At 42.5% G+C, this 20,286-nt stretch overlaps 1 protein-coding gene across 4 annotated transcripts; it reads right to left on the bottom strand.

Moving 5' to 3' along the window:
* Window positions 1-593: 593 nt before the first annotated feature.
* On the bottom strand, window positions 594-20,007 carry VPS37B (VPS37B subunit of ESCRT-I). Of its 4 annotated transcripts, none has more exons than XM_082325331.1 (6): window positions 19,846-20,007; window positions 10,789-10,960; window positions 10,087-10,169; window positions 3,121-8,963; window positions 990-2,941; window positions 595-691 (listed from the first exon to the last, which is right to left on the bottom strand). In XM_082325331.1, exons 1-4 carry the CDS (start codon window positions 19,948-19,950, stop codon window positions 8,463-8,465), a joined length of 861 nt encoding a protein of 286 aa, XP_082181457.1. In that variant the 5' UTR covers window positions 19,951-20,007; the 3' UTR covers window positions 595-691; window positions 990-2,941; window positions 3,121-8,462. The 4 variants fall into 4 exon arrangements, with proteins under 4 accessions (XP_082181455.1, XP_082181457.1, XP_082181458.1 ...); XM_082325332.1 differs by having other exon boundaries at window positions 990-3,185; window positions 3,409-8,963; XM_082325330.1 differs by having other exon boundaries at window positions 596-691; window positions 990-2,053; window positions 2,781-8,963.
* Between the last annotated feature and the right edge of the window lie 279 nt (window positions 20,008-20,286).

The raw sequence follows: 20,286 nt of genomic DNA, 5'->3' as shown, positions 1-20,286 counted from the left end.
TCTCTAGATCTACACATATTTATCTCTGTAGATATAGATATACATAGCTATAGTGTGTCATGTCTATATGTATCTACCTATATGTGTGCATAAATATATCTATAGATACATATACATGAGTCATGTCGCTATATATGTGTAGCTATATGTATCTATGTGTGTATGGCTCTGTGTGTGCCTATATATGTGTCTGTATATATAAGAATTTATATATATGCATGTTTGTTTGCATAAGTTTATATAGCTAGATACACACATATATTTATGCGCATACGTGTGTATAGGTCTGTATCGCTGCAGTTCTCCCCATCGATGCGGCTGCAGCGCTAAGGCGGGACCCAGTCCCTGCCCAGCGCGAGCAGCTCTCGGGGTGACCAGGGTGGCTGGCGGCCTTACTGAACGTAAGTAGCTTAATCAAATAAAAAGCAATCCAGCCACAGCAGCGTGGGTGCAAGGTCGGTGCTGCCTTCCAGCCAGGGCAGCCGGTGCCTGCAGCCTGGCAGCGGCATATCGGGACCGTTGGCACACACCTGCAAGAAACGCGGATTTGGTTTATTCTGCGCTTACCTGGGCGCATCGGCAGGGCCGAGCGTCCGTGCACCTCTTGGTGCCCCTTGGGTGCGTCAGTGAAACGGGAAGCCTGAAGCATTTGGAGCTCTGCGAGGATGCACAACAGGACACACACAGCTCCCTGGGATTTAAGAGGCGATTGGTGAGGGTTCCTTTGAAAAAAGCCTAGAATCAACATTTTCATCCAATTCCTTGTGACCCCACCCGACCAAATGATTACAGTCAAATTTCATACAAGCCATAGGAAAAACCATGGCTCAGTTCCTATGATTAACAACAGACTATAAAGCAGTTAACTAGAATTACGAGTTGCTGTATCTCAAGAAAACACATTTATGAGGTAGTTTATTATTTATTTTAGTTACGTAGCAGGCTCATGATGACTTAGGAGTTGCACGGTTACATGTCACGAAACAGACCTTACAGTTTTTTATGAGCAACTACTCCCGGCAGCGTAGCAAGCGACGATTCTCATTTCCCAGCCAATTGTCTGTATAAAGTGCGTTCCACACGAACAGGCTGTGGTGTTTATACTGGTGTCACTGGGCAAGGCAAGCAGCTGGTCTAATCCTGCAAGTTATGTCGAGATCGCCTCCAGCCCAAAGATTTACATCCTTCTCAGCCTTGCCACGAAGCTATGGAGAACCTCTTATCTGCAGCAGCGGGGGGAGAGCTGGGAGCGGGCTGCGCAGCCGTGTCCCTCGGGTGACTGCTGCCACACCGAGTGACGACGGCGCTTGCGATACGGCAGGGACCGTGGCCAGCGCCGTGCTTCTGAGTTTCGTTTCTTTCAGAAACCTTTTCTCTCGGTACGAGGAAGTGCTTTCCGCAGTAGCTCGCGGTCTATTTATAGACGGTGATAAAGATATATTTGCTGGGAGACTGACATCATCCTAATCACTCACAACATTACGTTTCATAATGGAAATACTGATTAATCAAGAATGCTAACTTTTAAATCTCACTATTTTAAGTTTAGCCACAGCTATATTTCAAGAATTCAAAAATAAAATGTGGCTTTAAGAGCAATGCTGTGGGTAACCGTAACTTGTTCAACCCCGCTGCTGGTTCACTATCATTTACTTAAATCGATACCTCCCGAGGCTGCAGGTGAAACAACCCAGGCCAGCACGTACAAAGTCTCAAAAAAAAAATCAGCAAAAATAAAAACAAGCTCCAAAGGCCACTTAAAGTGTAACCTGTGGCCTAAAGTAGTTTTTATACCAAAATGAAGTTTACTGTCCAGGCTAAGATTTGCTTAACTCCCAGGCTTTTTGGGAAGTATTTGCTATTTGTAGCAGACCAAAAAAAAAAAAAAATCAACTGCAAACTGCCTATGCACAGGTTTATTTTGAGACTCCATCCAGACATCCTGCTGTGCGGGATCCAATTTGCTAATGACTTTTAAATACCGTTATTGTCTCTCTGGAGAGAGGAAGATGGTTAACTTCATGTGCTACTGAGAACAAATCTTACTCCGTACCTGTGACAAAAGAAATGGAAAATAACCAAGCGGAAGTTGTGAAATATTACATTCTGCTCCCTTCCACCAAGGTTAGTCGAGTCAATTTATTTTTCTTGAAGCAGCTTTCAAAGAGCCTGTTATCAAAGCCCTCCTTTCCCCACCCTTCGGCTCCCTCAGCAGCCATATCTCCAGCAACCACAAATTAGTTTGAACACGAGCACACAAAGCAGCTGCAGTTAGGAACAGCATTGCTACAGAGAGCAAAGTTTACAAAACACAAGTGTCTCTTAGATCATTGGGGGAAAAAAAGTCCATTGAAATCAAGCACACAAATAGAAAAACACTGCCGTTACATGCTCTAGGAAGCCAGGTAAAAAAAAGCTTCTGAAAAGTATGTTTTTAAGAGCCCTTAATTAAAGCCGTGAACAGCATCCACCCATTTGCAAGGCATTTCATTTCCCTTCTGTGCCTAACCTGCCGGCAGTGGCGACTGAGGCACGAGTTACTGCCTCTGGGCAGAGCTATTTTTAGTGACAGTATTTCCCGAACAGCCCCATCAGAAAAATGACTTGGGAAATACAGAAATATCAGCTAATACAATCATTTAATGGATACCTCATAGGTATGCAAGTTTAAATCAAAACAGAAAAATCCAAAGAAGGTATGTATTCCCCTTAAAAACCATCTATCGCGTCTGGTAGCGTGAGACACCGCATACGCACAGCAGCCCAAAGGACATTATTACATTTCCACAGTTCTCCGCAATCAGCATTTTCTCCTCAACCAGGCGGTCTCCTTCCAGTGCTGAGATCTGCAGCCACTTTGTCACCTCCCATCCTCCACGGGATGCGGCCAGCTTCTTTCAAGACTAATGAATCTCTCAGAAATTAGCCCATCCGGAGCAAACTAGAATAATGTGCAACTTTAAGGGCATGTAGCAAGGTGTGCGATGAGCTTATGTGATGAAACGTTTTTAGCTTTGAAGGAAAAAATAATTCCTACTCATCATCTACAAGAGTGCAGAAAAAGCACCCTTGAACAGGTTGGAGATAATAAGAAGTACTAAGAGACAGCCTTTAGCTTACAGCAGGATCCAGGGTTCCCGGTATGCGCTAGCAAGGCTTCCAGCCTCAGCAGCCTGCGCTTCGTCCTGCGGGTAGGGAGAAAAATGGAGATTTGGCTTCAGTTGGGGTGGAGAGCCCACCAGAGGCTGCCCAGGGACAGCCTGCTTGAGGGCCAAGAGGGCAGCTGGGGCACCAGTCTCAATAAGGCTTCTCTAAAGCTTCAGTTGACGTAAAAATCTCTCAAAAGAACTCAAAGCAACACGTGTCTTGTTTCTGGAGACAAAGTCTCAGAGAGGTGAACAGGCATACCTGTAAAAGATCTGTATGAGGGTTGATTAATACACAACCAGAAGAGGACTCAAATTACAGGAACAAGTGCTCGTGAAGGATCCGCGTAGGCTGGCACGGCCTCTGAAGCCGGCTTCCAGAGAGAAGGGGCAAGTCAAGACTGCGTGAAATGCTGCCAGCGTATCACCGACGCACCACTTGCCTTTTCTGTGTTACTTTGCTTTTTTGGTTACCCGTTACACAACGGACACGGGAGCCTCCCGCCTAGCAAGGTCCGACCGTACCGGGTTACCTCTCCTTCGCGCAGGGAACGATCCCACCCAGGACGATCCCCTGGTGCACGCGAGCCACGGGGAAGGGCCACCCAAACCCCGATTTCGGAGCAGGCACTTCTTGAAGTGTTGCACGCGCCTTCTTCAAGCTGCAAAACACGGGCGTTGCTGCAAATTCTTAGAAGAGCCGAGTTAAAGAACTGCAGCTTTACATAACACCATCCCCTTCCCTCGCCTACCTGCACTGAGTCAGCACAGCAAGTTTTCCTCAGCTGTACTTCCCTATTTCTGCATCAGCAGAAGGTTATCAAAGCTCCGTGGCCACCGCAAACGGAACGCTATCAAGAAACAATTGAAAAAAAAAACGGGATTTTCTTCCACATATTATCAATCATTCTGCAGTAGGACTTCGATTTCACATTGCTACTGAAGCAACAGATACCACAGAAAACGGTATCAGGTCTTTTCTGCCCTCTGACTCATATCATACTCCTAAATAACTTTGGTTGACTCATTTGTCTTAACACGTCTTGGCTGAAATCGAAGTTTTTCTTCTTTTAACAAGTAAAAATGGCTTTCCCACTTCCTTCAGCTTCTTCAGGTGAAGACTCTGAACACTTCCACTATTCCAGCTAATCGTAGGAAACGAAAGCAAAAGGGTTCTACCTGGCCAGACAGCCCGCCTACCTCCTGGCCACGATTACGCCACGCAGCATCGACTCCGAGCATACCTATCCTGTATCAGCTACATAGAAAATGGACTCGCTATATCCAGTCACTAAAAACACGGCCAACAGATTTACTATGAGTAATTGAAGCTATCTTCTTGCAAATTTATGTTCTACATTCACCTACAACTGTTTTTATGTTGCTACATAAAAACCACCGCTAGTATTGAAAAACATAAACATAACTCCACCGTGATTAAATGAAGCCACAACAGGAACACGACACCAAGAGAGATACGCTATTTTATTTAAAATCAGACCACAGTAGATTACAGAAAGACTTATTATGCAAACAAATCCACTGTACGCTTCACAACTTGCTAGGCATATAAAATTGCCCCTTTATCAGACTGTCCAGGATTACACAGAGGAACTGTTCAGGTGCAGGACGACTCTACCTCCTCAGAACCCAATGTTTGCCAAGTAGCTCTATATTCAGGCTAAAGGAATTGTCGATTTGAGCTCTGTATCTAAGTCGTTATTCCAGTTTGAGAGGGCAGAGAAGTCCCAGAAGAGGTCGAGACTGAGGTTGTGGAAGTTGGGGCACTAAACGTGCTGGTTACCCATGACGGGACTGTGCCCAGGGCTCTGCCTCCGGGCATCACGTGAAGCTTATGTTCTCTATCGTCCCTCCAGGGCCACCGGTACAAAGGTGACCTGTGTGGATCTGCTGTGCTAGAACAACCGACTCCGCTTCCTCCAGGAGACAGCACTGAAGTGCAGTGAAACTCATCCTTGAGTTCGAACCGTTCAGTGCTGATCATCCATCAACCAACCTAACCAGATACAACTGAATTAGTCATAACTTACAAAACTGCATACAAAAGACTGGCAAAAGTAAATGCCATCCAACGAGAGCATTTTCAGCGCTACCAACACTCTAAAGCCGTGTGACACATTGTATTTAAAAGATTTCTCTCCACTCCAATTGCTTTGGGGAAGTATATGCTATTTGCAGCAGACATTAAAAATCCTCAAGACAACATAATAATATATATATTTCGGCAAGCATACTGAGCCACCCCCTCTCAAGTCTCAGCTTGCCTATGGCATTTTAATCTCACTATCTTATAAACAGTGCAAATTAGTATGATTCTAAACATCCTAGCCATAGCAGAATTTATTTATTAGCTATAACAGAACAGGAGAAGCTGTCGAAGGGCAACGGGTCGAAAGCACTGACCCATCTCTCGCCCCATGCATTCAGGTTAGTGTTTCCTAACACTTGTTTCTGAAAGGATTTAAACAGCTTTCCACAGCCATCCTTCTCCTTTACCCTTAAACATCACCAGCAGTCAAGTATATATTTACAGTTTGTGCGCACACACACGCAATTAATGGCAAAACGTTTTCCATGAGCAGCTGGATTTCAGTTACGAGATCGCTATAACTGAAACATCACATTAGTTACATTATCTACGTTCAAACTTATCCATCAGTGAAGGCAACTATACGCTTACAAATAGCAGATACAGCCTTTGTTTCTTCTGAAGTATGAGGGTGAGTTTTTTCGTAGAAGAATGTGCTCTTGAAGAGCCCTTAAATTAGAGTTAAGCAATGGCCATTCAAATGATAAAAATGCTAATATCCTAGTATTACAATCACAAGTAGTGATCCTAAGGCACATGAGCCACATGCATACGCAATAATGCATTGTTTTGCTTTCAGACAGAAAAATTGCATTAGCTTTGTTTGTATTTAGTTTGCACAAGAGTTTGTTTTTAGATAAAGTATCCCTGAAAGGTCAAGTTATCACAAAAGTTACCAAAAGACAGAAAATTTAACAAGTAGTAAAAATATTTTTGGACTACTACCACCAATAAAGTTAGATACATAAAATGCAGTGCAAATTCACAATACACTTATCTATCACTTCCATCACTTCTGAGGATTTTCAGCCCTCGGCAAAAAAGTTGGCACTTGATAAGTGTAAAATATACCTGGTTGTTTTTATTAAATGTTAGCAAAACTAATTTGCGAGTGTTTTAGTTTTTGTGTAGCAGGCTCAAAGTACGGATTTCTGTACTCAGTCACCACCCTGGTAGCCCCCACCCACTTTAAATCTTTCTAGGACACAAATCATTTCTACAGCAGCCTTATGTTTAGCATTCAGATACCACAGCTGCCCTCCAAATACCAGCACTAATAGCACAGCAAAATTACTTTGAAAGGAGTCATAATTAACCATGCTTATACGAAGCTTCAGTGAGAAAATAATACCAAGAAAAGATATTACACTATTTAAAAAAAAAACAAACCAACACATCCTGTACCATCACTAGATTACAGAAAAAACACACTTTGCAAACAAATCCAATGCACGTTGCTTCACAAAATCCCCCATCTATAGAAACTTTCCAGACTTACACTGGGGAATTGGTTCAGATGCCAGTAAGACTGACCAACCTTCTGCCCTTTGTCTTCAGAAGGCAAAACAAGCCAAATAACCATATTTTCAGAATAGAGAGCTTCCTGTTATGAGCTTAATTTCAGATTAGTATTTGCTAGCAACCACCACACTCCAGAGGAAATGATCGAGGGACAGTCAAGGGTCTTACGTAAAGAAAAAAAATAGCTGTTCTATTTTGACTGATGCTGTTTGTAGTACAGACTTCCAAACAATGTAGTGCATTCCAGGATAACGATATGAAAACGTTTGGAAATAATGCAGGGGCTATGACACTTTCTGGACTGTGAGTTTCTTAAATTACCATGAATTAGTTCAAAGTTGTTTGTGGATGTGAGAAATTGATAATAAATTTATGGACACGTTCTGCACAAGCGACAAGTGTTAAGATTTGCCTCCCCCAATGCTAGAGTAAAATATCAGCCTGCGTCTGCACCTTAGGCTTCAGGAGTCACCCTGAGAATGAAATCTGAGCTCCCCTAAAAGCCTCCCCCTCCAGTGGCATAAGAAGTCAAGAACGGATTATGTAAGATGCAAACAGCCACCATGGAGTTCAAAAAGCTTTTCTGTTTTGCCTGCTTGCAGAGAAACGTTAACTGCGAATTCCAGATAGATACGCATGCCAAAAACTGCAAAACTAAAGGAAATGGGAAAGTTAAAAATAGTTCTGTCAAGCGAGAGACTGAGTTTGAGGGATAAAATGAAATTGCGGAGCCTCAAGTGGGCAAGTACATGATGTGAAAACCCAGTATTTGATTAAGAAAGCACCCTGCCTAGATTCCTGGAATCGCATGATATCAAAAGCTAAGCACCTGTGTAAAAAAATCACTTCTGTATCCAAGGTGTGGAAAATAATTTAAAAAAAAATTGTAAGAAAGAGTCTTAACAGGCAAGGAAATAAAAATGCCTGGTAAAGCTTCTATAAAACTCTAAACTGGCTCTACAAACAGTTTAGTTTAATTTCAAGAGACCAGGACTTTCAGGATATCAAGCTATTTAGGAGTGGGAGGAGCGTGTACTTTTATTATGAAAAGTCTTAAGGTAACAAGTGAAATGTAGACATGAAACTCTTGTAACTTTTACGGTCTAAAAGCCATAGAACATTTTCTGACAAGAGTTTCAGCTCAGCGAGCTCTAAAAACATTGTGCACCTGGCCACAAATGCCGTTGTCTGGGCACACTGCAAAGGATGCTGATGCGGTCCATTGCAACTCTTTGCCCAGCATTCAGATACAGTTGTTACTATCCAAACACTGGCACTGATAGAGAATTCTTTAGAGAGACAAACAGCTCCCAGTTTGCCACACATACATCCAGCTGCGACGGGAATACATCAGAACAGAAGAGGATGCTGATTTACCATCACTAAAGAATTCAGAGCATGATTCAATTTGTAATGTCAGGAAATCCACTGTACGTTGTTTCACAATTTGACGGATTTACAAAATTTAGACCCTACCACCTGCCTAGAAAAACCTTGTTGTCACTGATATTTGAAAACAAAAACAATCACATTTACCAAATGCAATTGCAAACCTCTGTGCCACAGCTCGGATTTTGTACTCCATTGTGCAAAAAACAGAGGCTTTCCATTGCCTACGTTAAGTCTCTGACGGGAAGAAAAAGGAAATATAAGCACCAATACATAAGTTAGGCGCACCAAGATATTCACTGGAGGATAAAGCCAGGATGTGGTGGAAGGCGAGGTGGTCTTTGGGGAAGAGCTGGAGGATACTGTGGTACAAACTGAGATGGGTATCCTGGCTGTGGCATTTGACTTGCAGCCTGAACTCCTGGTCGAGGGGGGAGAGGAGGATACGGAGCACCTGGATAAGAAAGAGCTGGTCCTGAACTCATGGCTGCAGTAAAAGGAGTAGGAAAGCATCCTGCTGGGACTGAAGAAGGTGGAGGGGGTGGTATTCGTCGGGGCACAACTGAAGGAGGAGTGTTTGCATCCGAAGTGTAGGAATCTTGAGGTGCTGGTGTTGTCTCAGGCGCTCTTGGCTGAGCCTGCGGCTGAACCTGCGGAAGTCTCTGTCCCTTCAGCACCATTTCTTGGAGCTTCTCAATTTTCACACGTCGCAGGTGAGCCAGTTTACGCTTGCTCTGGTACTCATCAATGAAGGAATCCAGTGGTATTTCACCATCAAGAAATTTTTCTGCCATATTCTGTCAAATACGGAACAATCTCTTAGAAAACAGCATACTGCAAGAGAATCTAAATGGCTTATATCCTATAAATAGCATAATTTTGCCTGTGATTTTCCAGCTTGCATATGGAAGATGACGGGCATACTAAGAATTCTGAGCAGAATTTTGAATTAGCTATTACTCAGAAGCATTGGGAGTTAAGTATCATTTTTGCTTAAATTTATACTAAAGCAACAGCAGTAAGAACATCTGAATCCAGCTCTGAACGTTCCCTTGATCATCAGAGATGGGAACAAATCAAGTTCAACAGCTTTCCAGATTGCCAGCTAAGCTGAAATACAGCTCAGTACTGCCTGCAGTGCCAACAGAAACACTGAGAACTCTGCAAGCCTCAGTACGGAGAGGCAGATTACTGCTAAGCCAGGTTTAATGTTCACGCTTACTTGTGGCTTTGGGTAAATGATGTTTAATAATTAAGAGGGGTGACCATACATATAATCACAAAATTCAACTTGTCCTGGGAATTTCTTTTTGTGATCACAACTCAGGGCCAATAAGCAGCTCCTTCCCCTGATGCTAACATGCTATGTAGAATGTTCTACAGGCAAATGAGCAAACGAAACCAAACAATTCCATTATTCTGAAAACAGACCACCCGTCAAGCCCTTGTATCACAGCGAGTGGTGACTACTGGCACCTAGACAGATACGCTGAAATCATAACGGAATATTTCACCAGCAATGCTGGAGAAAAAACAGTGCAGGCGCAGTTTTTCATTAGGTTACTAATTGACATTTGTAATGGATTAATAAATATACCAGGCAAACGCCATTAAAAAAAAATATTCCACATTTATACACTATGAGTTTGAAGGCAATGCCAAGGAACTAAGACAGTTTGGCTTTCTTTTCTGAAAAGGGCCGTTTTCTCTCTTAAACTTCAAAGATGAAAGAGTAAAAAAATTACTCAGATAAAAAAATTCTCGCTGAAACTGTTCATTGAAGTTCAAAGCAAAGACCAGACCATAATCTTAAAAATATCCCTTTAGTCCATTACATGTTCAACACTATACTGCAGCTATGTACATTCAAAGTCTTCGGTAATGGGTGTTATTGGCAGAATCGAAGTGTACTGTCATTACCTCTGTGTCTTCCTCAATCTTAGCCCCCTCTGTCTGAAGCAGCGCTAACAGCGTCTCCAGCGAAGCGTTACTGGATTGTCTGTCTGTAATGGCACAAGGAGAAAAGTAAACGACAGCTGGCTCAAAGTGACTTCTAACTGAAGCTATACAGCCTCAGCAAGCGTAAAAATTTCTAAGGCACATACGTACAGCTACCGTACTCCATTTTTCTAGACAGGATGATCTACAGTAAGAAAATGTATTAAGTAGTTTAGGAATATTATCAGACTGCTAAAGCTGAAATTTAATTACAATGATATATTTATAATATCGAAAGACAAAGCACTTCAGCAAGTGCAGTATCAGACGTACAATACTTCATAGTTCAGTATGAAATGAGAAAGTTAAATGCAATAGTCCATTGGATTTATGATTAATCACTGAAAATTCAAATTATGTTTTGCTTTTTAGCAAGGTAAATGATCATTTAGAGAACGGCAGGGCAACAACAGGTAGGTAGCCACAGAGTTACTAGGTGTAACAGATACCTAATAAATCATGAAAAGCATGATCTATTTCAGAACAACACGAGAATGACATTTCATTTTGTACCCTAATTCACACAGCTGAAAATGAGACATCAAAAACAAACAAACAAAAAGTGCAACAGATACACATTCACTTAGAAAACAGCAAATCATAATCGTCAACACAAAATGTTACCTAGTTTTGTTTTCTTTATCTGGTATGCTTCAAAAAGAACTTGCAGCTCTTGATATTTTTCAGTCAAATTTGATTTCAAAGACTCCAACTTTGGCTGGTACAAAAGATTGCCTTCTGCCAGACTGCGGTTGCTGGCGAGAGTCATGTCCTTGCTGTGTTGAACATTTTGGGCCTGGGGAAAAAAAAAAAAAGGTGCGTGAAACGATGGTGAAAAAATTAAGCAAGCCTAACGGTTATTTAGACAATATGAGAATTTCAAAACTTCTAAATAAACAACAAAAGTAAGCTCTCTGTAGAAATTAGTACTATGGTATTGGACCTGCAACTAATAACAATACTTTTGCACTTTTTATGAACACTGGGAACGTCTACTGTTTTGGTGGGTACGGCCAGCTTCAGCTATTGCGCTCTTTTCCCATAATCTGTTTTTTCTGCTACACGAAATCCTTTCTCACAAACTGTATTTTTACTGCACAACTAACACGCTGTTTTACTAGCGTATCATCTAGAAGGAATAAGAAGGTCTATGCCGCAAACAGCATGTTGAAATAATCTAAAATGACAACGGACTGTTGAAGCTCATGGGGGAAAGACCTTCAGCGGAGTTGCCCTGAGACTAAGGAGCTCTTCTTTCAGCTATGAGCACCTGTGAATGAATCACTTCTGAACAGGAATTAATACTGACCTGAAGTCACTTTCCTGCACCTTTTTTTCCACATGCAGCAGAGAGCTCATTAAAGAGTTTTCTCCTCCAAACCGGGAATAATAATTACCTGAAGAGTTTGTGTTGTGGGTACGGACTCCTAAGAACCCCCCCTCTCCTCTGAGCGGGGGCAGAGGTGCCCGTGAACCCTCCCGCAGGCAGAACGGCTTTTGCCCGATCAGAACGGGGTTCCAGCCGCGCTGCTAGAGGCAGGTTTCACCTCGGCGGCACGGCAGTGGTTACTGCGTAGAGACAACTCTGGGCACTCACTTAGGCATTTCTGCTAAGTGGCAGAGGAGCGCCGTTTATGTCACCCAAGTTTCTTCTAAGTCTTGTCACAAATTTATGTGAGGTCTGACCTGCTGGCTGTCACAGCTTTGTGAGATCAGATTTTTACATTCACGCCCTGCTACCCGAAGGTGTTTTGTATGAACTTTTACTCATTATTTAATGTAGATGCTTCTTCATTCCCACCTCATGCACCACCCTTACCATTCCCCCGTGATGAGCACTGACAGATAAAGCAACAGTTATTCTTAAAAAAAAATAAATCTTTGAATCCCAGCAGTAACATGCAACAAGACTGCAGAGTAATGTCATCCTTCATCTTATTAAAATGCAAAAACCTAGGACTGCATCATTACAGTGCCTTCTCCAGAATATTCTTCCCCAGAATATTCTTCCCCAACTATGTTAAATCAATCCTGGATTAATGCCAAAAGCTTGTTTCTCAGTGTAATCCTTCTGCTTAACATATCCTAGCCCGAAGTCATTGTTCCTAAAGAACAAATGACAACTCTCAGAAAACCAAGATTCGGCAAGATTCTGAGTTTGCTCAGATGCACACACACACACACGTACGTGATTTTATCTTCATGAGCTTCGGGGAAAAAAACAAGGGAACTTATTTCAGATTTTCAGTCAGAATCAACAAGTGGGACAGTTTTCCCATGGCACAACAGACTGATTCTATTAAGCTGCCTTCAAAATCAACGAAACATTTGGTACGCTTTTTGTGACCTCCTACATTAATACGCCCCTTCCAGCCCACATCATCCCTGTTTAGCTACAACAGATCTTATTTATGGACAGTTGCACTGAATTCAGCGCAAACACGAAGAGTACAGTGCTTTCTTCCTTTCACACTGATGGGTGGATATAGGAGAGCCACACCTCAGAAACAGAAGAGGAAACCCAAACGAGCCATTTAAAAGCCCCAGAAAAGGGCAGGATCAGAATTCAGGTGTTCTTGGCAGTCTGAGCACTTGACTAGGTGCATCAGATGAAAATATTTTCCAAGTGTAGCAACAGTGTCTTTAAAAGCAACTACTTCCTTTTGAAATATTTATACACTGCTTTAATCTAAATTCAAAATCGGCTCAATGTTACTTAAACATATCTCTGGCCCCAGATACCGCTCTTCAAATACCAAAGTTTTACTCTCTTACACCCTGTTAATCCTAAACCACTTTAAAAAAAAAAAAAAAATCAAGTCAAGGACAACACTGAGTCCTAAATTCTACATCAATCCAAATAAAATTCTATTCCAAACTGTGTAAATTGGAGAAACTGTACTTGCGATACTGTTTTGTCTTCTCGAGATTCTCACATCAAGCCTAAACAAGCTTCCAGCCCTATGCTTGCGTTCAACTTGAATCCTTTCCAAGAATAAAAAGAAAATCCTTTCTTCTCACTTTTGAATCCGATGCAAAATAATTTAAACTGCTTGCTTCCATTTGTTTCTTCTCATATGATCCAATGCTGTTAAGACTGTTGCTTTCAGAAAGCCTAAGTCCCCCTATTTTACACTTTTTCTAACAATTATGAAGGGAACTAAAATACACACGATTTAACAGCTTAATTACTGGCATCCAGCTTCTTACCAAATCACCTGCCATCACCATAAGTTTTGTTAACTACCTGTCTTCTGAACTGCCAGCCAAAGAATATTGCGTGCAAAAAGATTCATGGTTTCTGGTGCCTCTCCTCTTTCACCATTTTAATGAGCAAACTACTTCCTTCAAGCAACTTCAATTTGCTGTGGTGATTGTATTGTCACTGTTTGCAAGGCTGATATTCTCATTTCAAAGCAGTTGCGCGGTCAGTCTGGGAAGACCAGTTTTATGAGTGAACTTTGGTCTTTCTTCAGGATGAAGAACGTGCACGTTTCCTCTAGGGAGAAAAAAGCCAGGGGACACAAACCTATAAACCTTTCAAGAACACAAATCCCAGGAAAAGGAACCTTTTACTGAAATTATATATAATAAAGAGGAGAAGGAAGAACTCCAGGTAAACAGACAGAATAACAGAAAAAGCTTCCTTAAGTCAGATGAGGCTTTTGTGGTGTTTTTAAACACTACTTTTAAGTAACTCTCCTGCCTCAAGTACCATCATGTCTCTCAACAGGACTAGGGAGGGGAAGGAGGAAGCAAATGCCTAACTTTCTACAATGATTTTCTGAATAACTTTACTTTTAAATAATTTCAAATGTGTAAACATGAATAAATATCAGCATGACACGATGTACCTGACTTGTAAAAATAAGAAAAAAAAAAAAATCTATATTATGATCTACCTACATCTAACGCAGAGTGACATCCTTTCCTGTCCTTGGCATCTGATATCTAGCAATTATGGACTACTCTAAACTTAAGCAAAAGTCCTTGGTTTAAAACCGAAAAAGTTAAGGTATTCGTAATCGCACTTGAAGTTACCATGCTTGAAATTACACAAGACTTAATGACTCAACTTTTTCCATATTATAGCACTTCTTAAAAGGGCACATTTTTTTCTACAGAAGTTGAACAAAAAACATGATTGATGTTTAATGATCAATTCAAGTGCCACTCTTGAAGTCTTCACTTTCAGCATTAGTCCGTGTCAAATTTCTTTAAAAAATGGACAGTTGAAGAGATGAGAAACTCAAATTGAATCTTACTCAAAACCATGAGAAGAACCAGTTCCTCAAATACAAGGTAAGCTTCGGAATGACATTTAATGAAACTTAACGAAGAGCTGGTGAAGACCCATCCACCTCTTCAGGACATTTAAATGCTTCACGTCACTGAAAAAAGCTTGAAGTCTATGCAACGAGTAAATTCTATTTCACAACAAATAGAACAAATGTAATCCTAAAGCAACGCAACTTGAATACAGTCACGATTTTACGAACCAGAATAATCTCTGGCACTGATGTTAAGATCCGCGCAATAAACTTTTCTACAACTCTTCCACTGCATTTAGAAGTTAATTCAAGGAATCAGAAAAGCAAACACTCTGAAGTTAGCCTAAAAAGCCCTATAGAAAAACTTTCAAAAAAACGTTGACTAATTTAAAACAAACAAAAAAAACAGTTGCAAAATCATCCAAGGGTCAAAGACCCAGTACAGCATGACCAGTCTATTAAGACTATCAATGCACCACAAAGCATGCTTTCAGCACCCATTCACAGCTTCCCACAAGCCCAAGACAACAGCCAAGCAAGGAATATATCCAGCAGAAGTTATTTTGTTGTCGGACGTGTTGTGTGACAAAACTGTGTATTAGCAGGGAATTGCTACTGCATCAGATGTTCACCTGCCTACTGGAAGTGCAATGAAAAAAAGTTATTAAGAGAAATAAGCAAACAGCATGCGACTCCAGCCGAATTGCTAACACGACTATTGAGGTCATAAGCATTTCAACAGGCAGGAAACATTAATCTGAAAACAGATGAGAAATACCAGTCAGAATCACAAGACATAATGACAATATTAAAAAGAACATACGGCTTTTTTTTTTTTTTTTTTTAACTGCTAAGCTCTCACTATGAATTCTGAATGGGACAAATGGGGCAATGATACTGAGCTGCTTATAAAGGGATTTTAATGGCAGAAGGATTGCTCACCGCTGAGTAGACCACTCAAATCAAATTGTGCGCGCTGCAAGAAAATGAAGCCATGGACACACAAAGGTTATTAAAGACAAAAATCATGGTTTATGCAGCACTTCAAAACTCAAGGTGCTTAAAAAGTAAGGTTTTTTTAACAGAAATAATTTGAATAATTTTACTCAAGGACTTATTTAATGATCATTTACTCCAAGAACAGGCAGCAGCAACTACTTTGGGAATTGAGACTCTACTACTTTCATCAACCGCAGCTTCGTTTCATCCCACTTTTAAAAAAGGAAGAAAAATACTGGATAAAATTAAAGCAGAAGCTAGTACTAGCTTTGCAACATTTTTGTTTATCATTTACTCCAAAATAATGGTTTGCAGCAAGAGTTACTTGTGCAAAATGTCTCTGAGCAGTGTCGCTCCTGTTCATCCAAAAGCACGTTCCCAGAACAATTCCAGACCAGATGCCTCCTGAGATGCAGTCTGAGCAACTGAAATCCCAACTACCCACAAAGTCCATCAAGCGCTGCTATAATTATAAGCTTGCCTTGGCAAGCACCACAGCAAGTAGTCTCTCAGTGCTTTCAAGAACAAGTCTCTTACGGAGCTATAAATAAAAGGAAGTTTTAAGTAGCACCATTTTAATTGCTTTATACATAGCATGTATCCACGTTAGGTTTAGGTTTCTCTGGTCTTGCTCTACTCTTTATCATTCCCACATCGTCTCTTTCACTTCCACATACTTGTAATTAGGAATAAAATATGCAGGCACACTGCGGAAGTATAACGATGCACATTTGGAGTGTCAAATTAATCCCTGAAACAGGAGCTGACAGGTGCAGAGTAGGAGAATAGAGACTTCTTTTACAGAAGAAGATTTAAGACTGCTTTTCATTACGTACTGGTGAATGATAATACACCTAACAACATCTGTTTGGTAATAAATATTAACGCATATTCCAAAGTAATTAGCTTTGCTAAATTTAGGGCTTCTGATTACATACATACTAGCTTTAAAAATGACAAAATAAAGGTTAAAAGGTAAGTTGCGATTCCTAAATGTTTAGTCCAGAGGAAAAAGACACCCAGAACTGCAATTCAATTGCACTCATCAGACACAGGCAGGTTACTCATTTGATGCTTAGCCAGAAAAGAAAAATCTATAGTTGTCACCAAGTCTAATTCCTAACTTTGCAACTAAATTTCATGTTTGGCAAACAAGAACATAACCACTTGCACAATGTGGTTTTAGGACAGGAGTGGGAATCCAAGAAATCTGGGCATGCATTCACAGAGTTTTAACATGGACTTTCTACGCTGCCCGATCTTTTCAAACGGCTTTTGAGAAACGGACTACACTTGAAAACCCCTTCTGTGCTTGCCAGGGTACTCTGAAATCCTGGGATGAGAGGAAGGCAATGCATTTCTGACTTCTTGACTTCATATAATTAAGGTCTGGAAGAGCAAATAATCTTTGGCAGTAGAACTTTAGTGGTCAGTAACACAATGTTGCACTGTTACTGAAGTGATGTTCTAGTAGCTAAAAAGAAAACTCATTTTCACGTGAGAAATTCATCGAGCTACCACGAGTCTTAGGTCACAAATTCTCTCATCTATGCTGTTTAGAGTTATCACGCCGAGATTGACTTTTAGAAACAATGTACTTTTATTTCATAAAGATGAATACTGTAGATGTACTACAGAGATTAACCTCAAAGGATTATTAAAAAAAAAAACCCTCCTCAATTTTAAAAGACTAGCAGTACCAGACAATTGGCTTCCTTCCTCTTTCTATCAGACAAGATGTTCGTTGTTCAAGCGCTACAAGCCCAGAGGCTTCAAAAACAATCTTACAGAAGGAAAAAGCAGCAGCTTAGCTCTTTGATGCCACATTTTCACATACCTGGGGATACAGCGTGAAGGACACTGTATAGGCACATTACCCCAGCAAAACATGAACGTGCGCATGAGCACACACATACAGATTTAGAGATATATATATATATATATATAAAAAAAAAATATATATATACACACACACACATACCCACAATGACATACACAAATCCTGCTCAAATGCTTCACAGGAATACATTCCCTTTAAGGCTGGAAAGTGCCTATTTTTAGCTATTAGCAAGAAAGCCAAGTGGTTTTCCAAATCCTCCTCTTTGTGGAAAAAAACACTGGTTTTTGAGCTGGGTTTCCCCTGCAACAAGGAGAACAAAGGTTTTTTCAATTACGGAATAATCAGCTTCAGCCAACTTTGCCACTAAAAATACAAGTGACCTCAGAGAAGTGACTCAGGAATCATGATTCAATTGGCATGCCACAATGAAATTACGAATCTAAGGACTTTGGAATTACGCTACAATCTAGATACATACGGAGTGACAACCGAATACCTACACAAGTAGCAATGAAGTCACCGTGGTTCCTCCTTAGCGTTCAGGATTTCCCTCTGCCTCTTCCTGCCACATACTTCACAGCGAAAAATCAGGACCCAATAGCACAAACTCAAGCAGTAAACAATTCAGTGACGGCAAAAACAGAAACAGAAAGAAGTATTCGAGCATAACCAGTTCCTTCCAAGGTGGGTAAATGCATTTCTAGTTGAACAGACTCTAGTAAAAGCCTCCACACACAGTAAGAGAGGATTATACCAGACATTAGTATAGCCATATTTCCACACAGCTTGAATACCTTCAAACCTAGCCACACTTTCCAAACACCACAAAATATTCCCTCAGGCCTGGAGAACTTTACTCTACAATTTAAAAGCCTTCTGTTGCCAACAAAAGAGGGAAACCGGAGGGTCAAATTGAGAATGTGGTCTGGTTCTGCAGTGAGAGAGAAGCTTTTCTACTACGGTCATGAGGTTTTCTGTCACTTCTGACCTACAGTCTTAAGTGTGTATTGACAAATAAATATAAAAAAAAAAAAGCCCACTGAGCCAGGCCTTTTGCTGATGTACCTTGTCAGAGGTGACGCTGAAACCAGCAATACTGCACCCATTTACATCTTCACAAAGTTAAGCCTGTTATAATCTGTTGACTTTCCTTAAATATTTAGTCTTGATATAGAAGGGTACTCCTGCCCCTCGGTAAACCACAGCGCCTCTAAGATCTCTGCATGTTTTACTTATCACAGCAGTATCTGTTTCTTCAGCAGTTTAAGTTCTCAAGACATAAGCTCATATGAAAAGCAATTATGCCTGCCCCCCTCTCACAAATCTATTTACCCAAAGTTCAAAATACAAATTGTTGCATAATGCAGCAAGTAAATTCCTTAGGACACCTTATTATCTCGGCCTCAACCTTCAGTGGGCCTCTTCATCTGTGATACTTTGATAATTTGGTTTGAGGTGACCCAGAACAATTTCGTCAGAAGCACCAAAAGGGCAGGAATCTTAGTTTGAGGGAAAGCAATTATAATTGATTTTACTTAATAAACTAAGCTTCTTTCTCAAGAATATATTGCCACTTTTTTTTTCTTGGGGCTTTTGTCCTCTAATAAAAAAAAACACCAAGACCCAGAGAAGTACAGCACTTTTCTTTCTTTTAAAATTTTCATATAAATGGTTTCATCTTATTTGTTGTTAACTACACAGTTAGAGGCTTTTGGAGTATTTGTGGTCAAATAAACCTGGAACAGTCTCATATCAGAACAGTAATACTCAGGGTCCACTGGCATATAGAAAAACCAGTAAAAGACAGCCACAGCAGCAGGAAGAAAACAGGCTTCTATTTTCTTTTAATAAGCATAGATCCAAAAGCACGGCTTAGAGTCTGATACACTGACAAAGACATTTCAAATAGGCAAAAAAAGCACCAGAAAGCCTGACAGCCTCCACTGCGCCCAGCATACCAACGCAGGCACACAGAAATCTCTTTCATATTGTTTTGAATTAAAGTTGCGCTGAGATCGAGACCACAAATAGCACCGACTTCACCCTGACAAAATCCTTCATCATGGCCAAGGCACAAAACAAGGGCTGTATTAACGGAAAAACTGATCCCACCTCCGGTCCGTCAGTGTCTCCCAATTTAGTACAAACCGAGCATTTTCAGCACGGCGAGCCCTCAGCCCCCCTCCTCTGGCACCCAGCGCTCGGGGGAAGTGCCCGGGCACAGGCACCCCTTTCCCGAGGGCCAGCGAACAAAAGGCCGGGAGGGAGAGGGGGAGGGAGAGGGGCAGGCAGCGCTTCCCGCAGCACGGGGGCTCCGTAGTTACCGGCCGCTCCATGGCGGAGCCGTGACCGCCGAGCAGGGCCGGGGGGAGGGAGTCACCTGCGCCGGGGGCGAGGGGGCAGGCGGTCATTAGCACCCCCCAAATAGCAAATGGTAACGGAGGCGGCGGGACAGCGAGCGCCGAGCGGCGGGGCCCCGCGGGCAGCGCCCCGGCGGGCTGAGGTGGGGGAGGGGTGGCGGCCCGAGGGGAGGCCGCGGCCCGGGCGCGGGGCTGCGCGGTCGCCCCTCACCTCTTCCATCTCGCGGGCCATGTCCTGTAGCTGCTCCTCGTCGTCCAGCAGCGCGCTGAGCTCCTGCAGGCTCAGCGCCTCCAGGCGCCGCACGTCCAGCGCCATCCCGGCGCGGCGCGGCGCGGCCCGGCTCCCCCCGGCCCCGGCCCCGGCCCCGCTCCCGCTCCCGCTCCCGCCGCCGCCAACCGGAAGTGCCGCGGCGGTGTCGCCCCGGCCCGGGGTGGGCACCGCCCTCGGCGCCCCCTGCTGGGGGGGCGGGCCGGCAGCGTGCGGGGCGGGGCGTACCAACGGGGCTGGGCGGCGGGGGGGGCGGCACGGGGGTTCGCGGGGGCGGACGGTACCAAAGGGGGCTGGGGGCGGGGGGTGCCCAGGGGCGGCCGGCGGGGGTTGAGGCCGCGGTGGCCTGAGGGGGCGACCGGGGCGAGCCGGGCCGTGGGGAGA

This window comes from Platalea leucorodia, assembly GCF_965183815.1.
Source record: "Platalea leucorodia genome assembly, chromosome: 12".
NCBI classification, from domain to species: Eukaryota; Metazoa; Chordata; class Aves; order Pelecaniformes; family Threskiornithidae; genus Platalea; species Platalea leucorodia.
This window is presented reverse-complemented; position numbering and strand designations above follow the sequence as displayed.

Excerpts from the sequence above, each read along its gene's own strand:
- VPS37B (XM_082325329.1), bottom strand. The coding sequence starts at position 19,950 with ATGGCGCTGGACGTGCGGCGCCTGGAGGCGCTGAGCCTGCAGGAGCTC. Across the intron at positions 10,961-19,845 it reads TGGCCCGCGAGATGGAAGAG|GCCCAAAATGTTCAACACAG; the intron begins GTGAGGGGCGAC and ends TTTTTTCCCCAG. Across the intron at positions 8,964-10,086 it reads AGATTGAGGAAGACACAGAG|AATATGGCAGAAAAATTTCT; the intron begins GTAATGACAGTA and ends CGTATTTGACAG.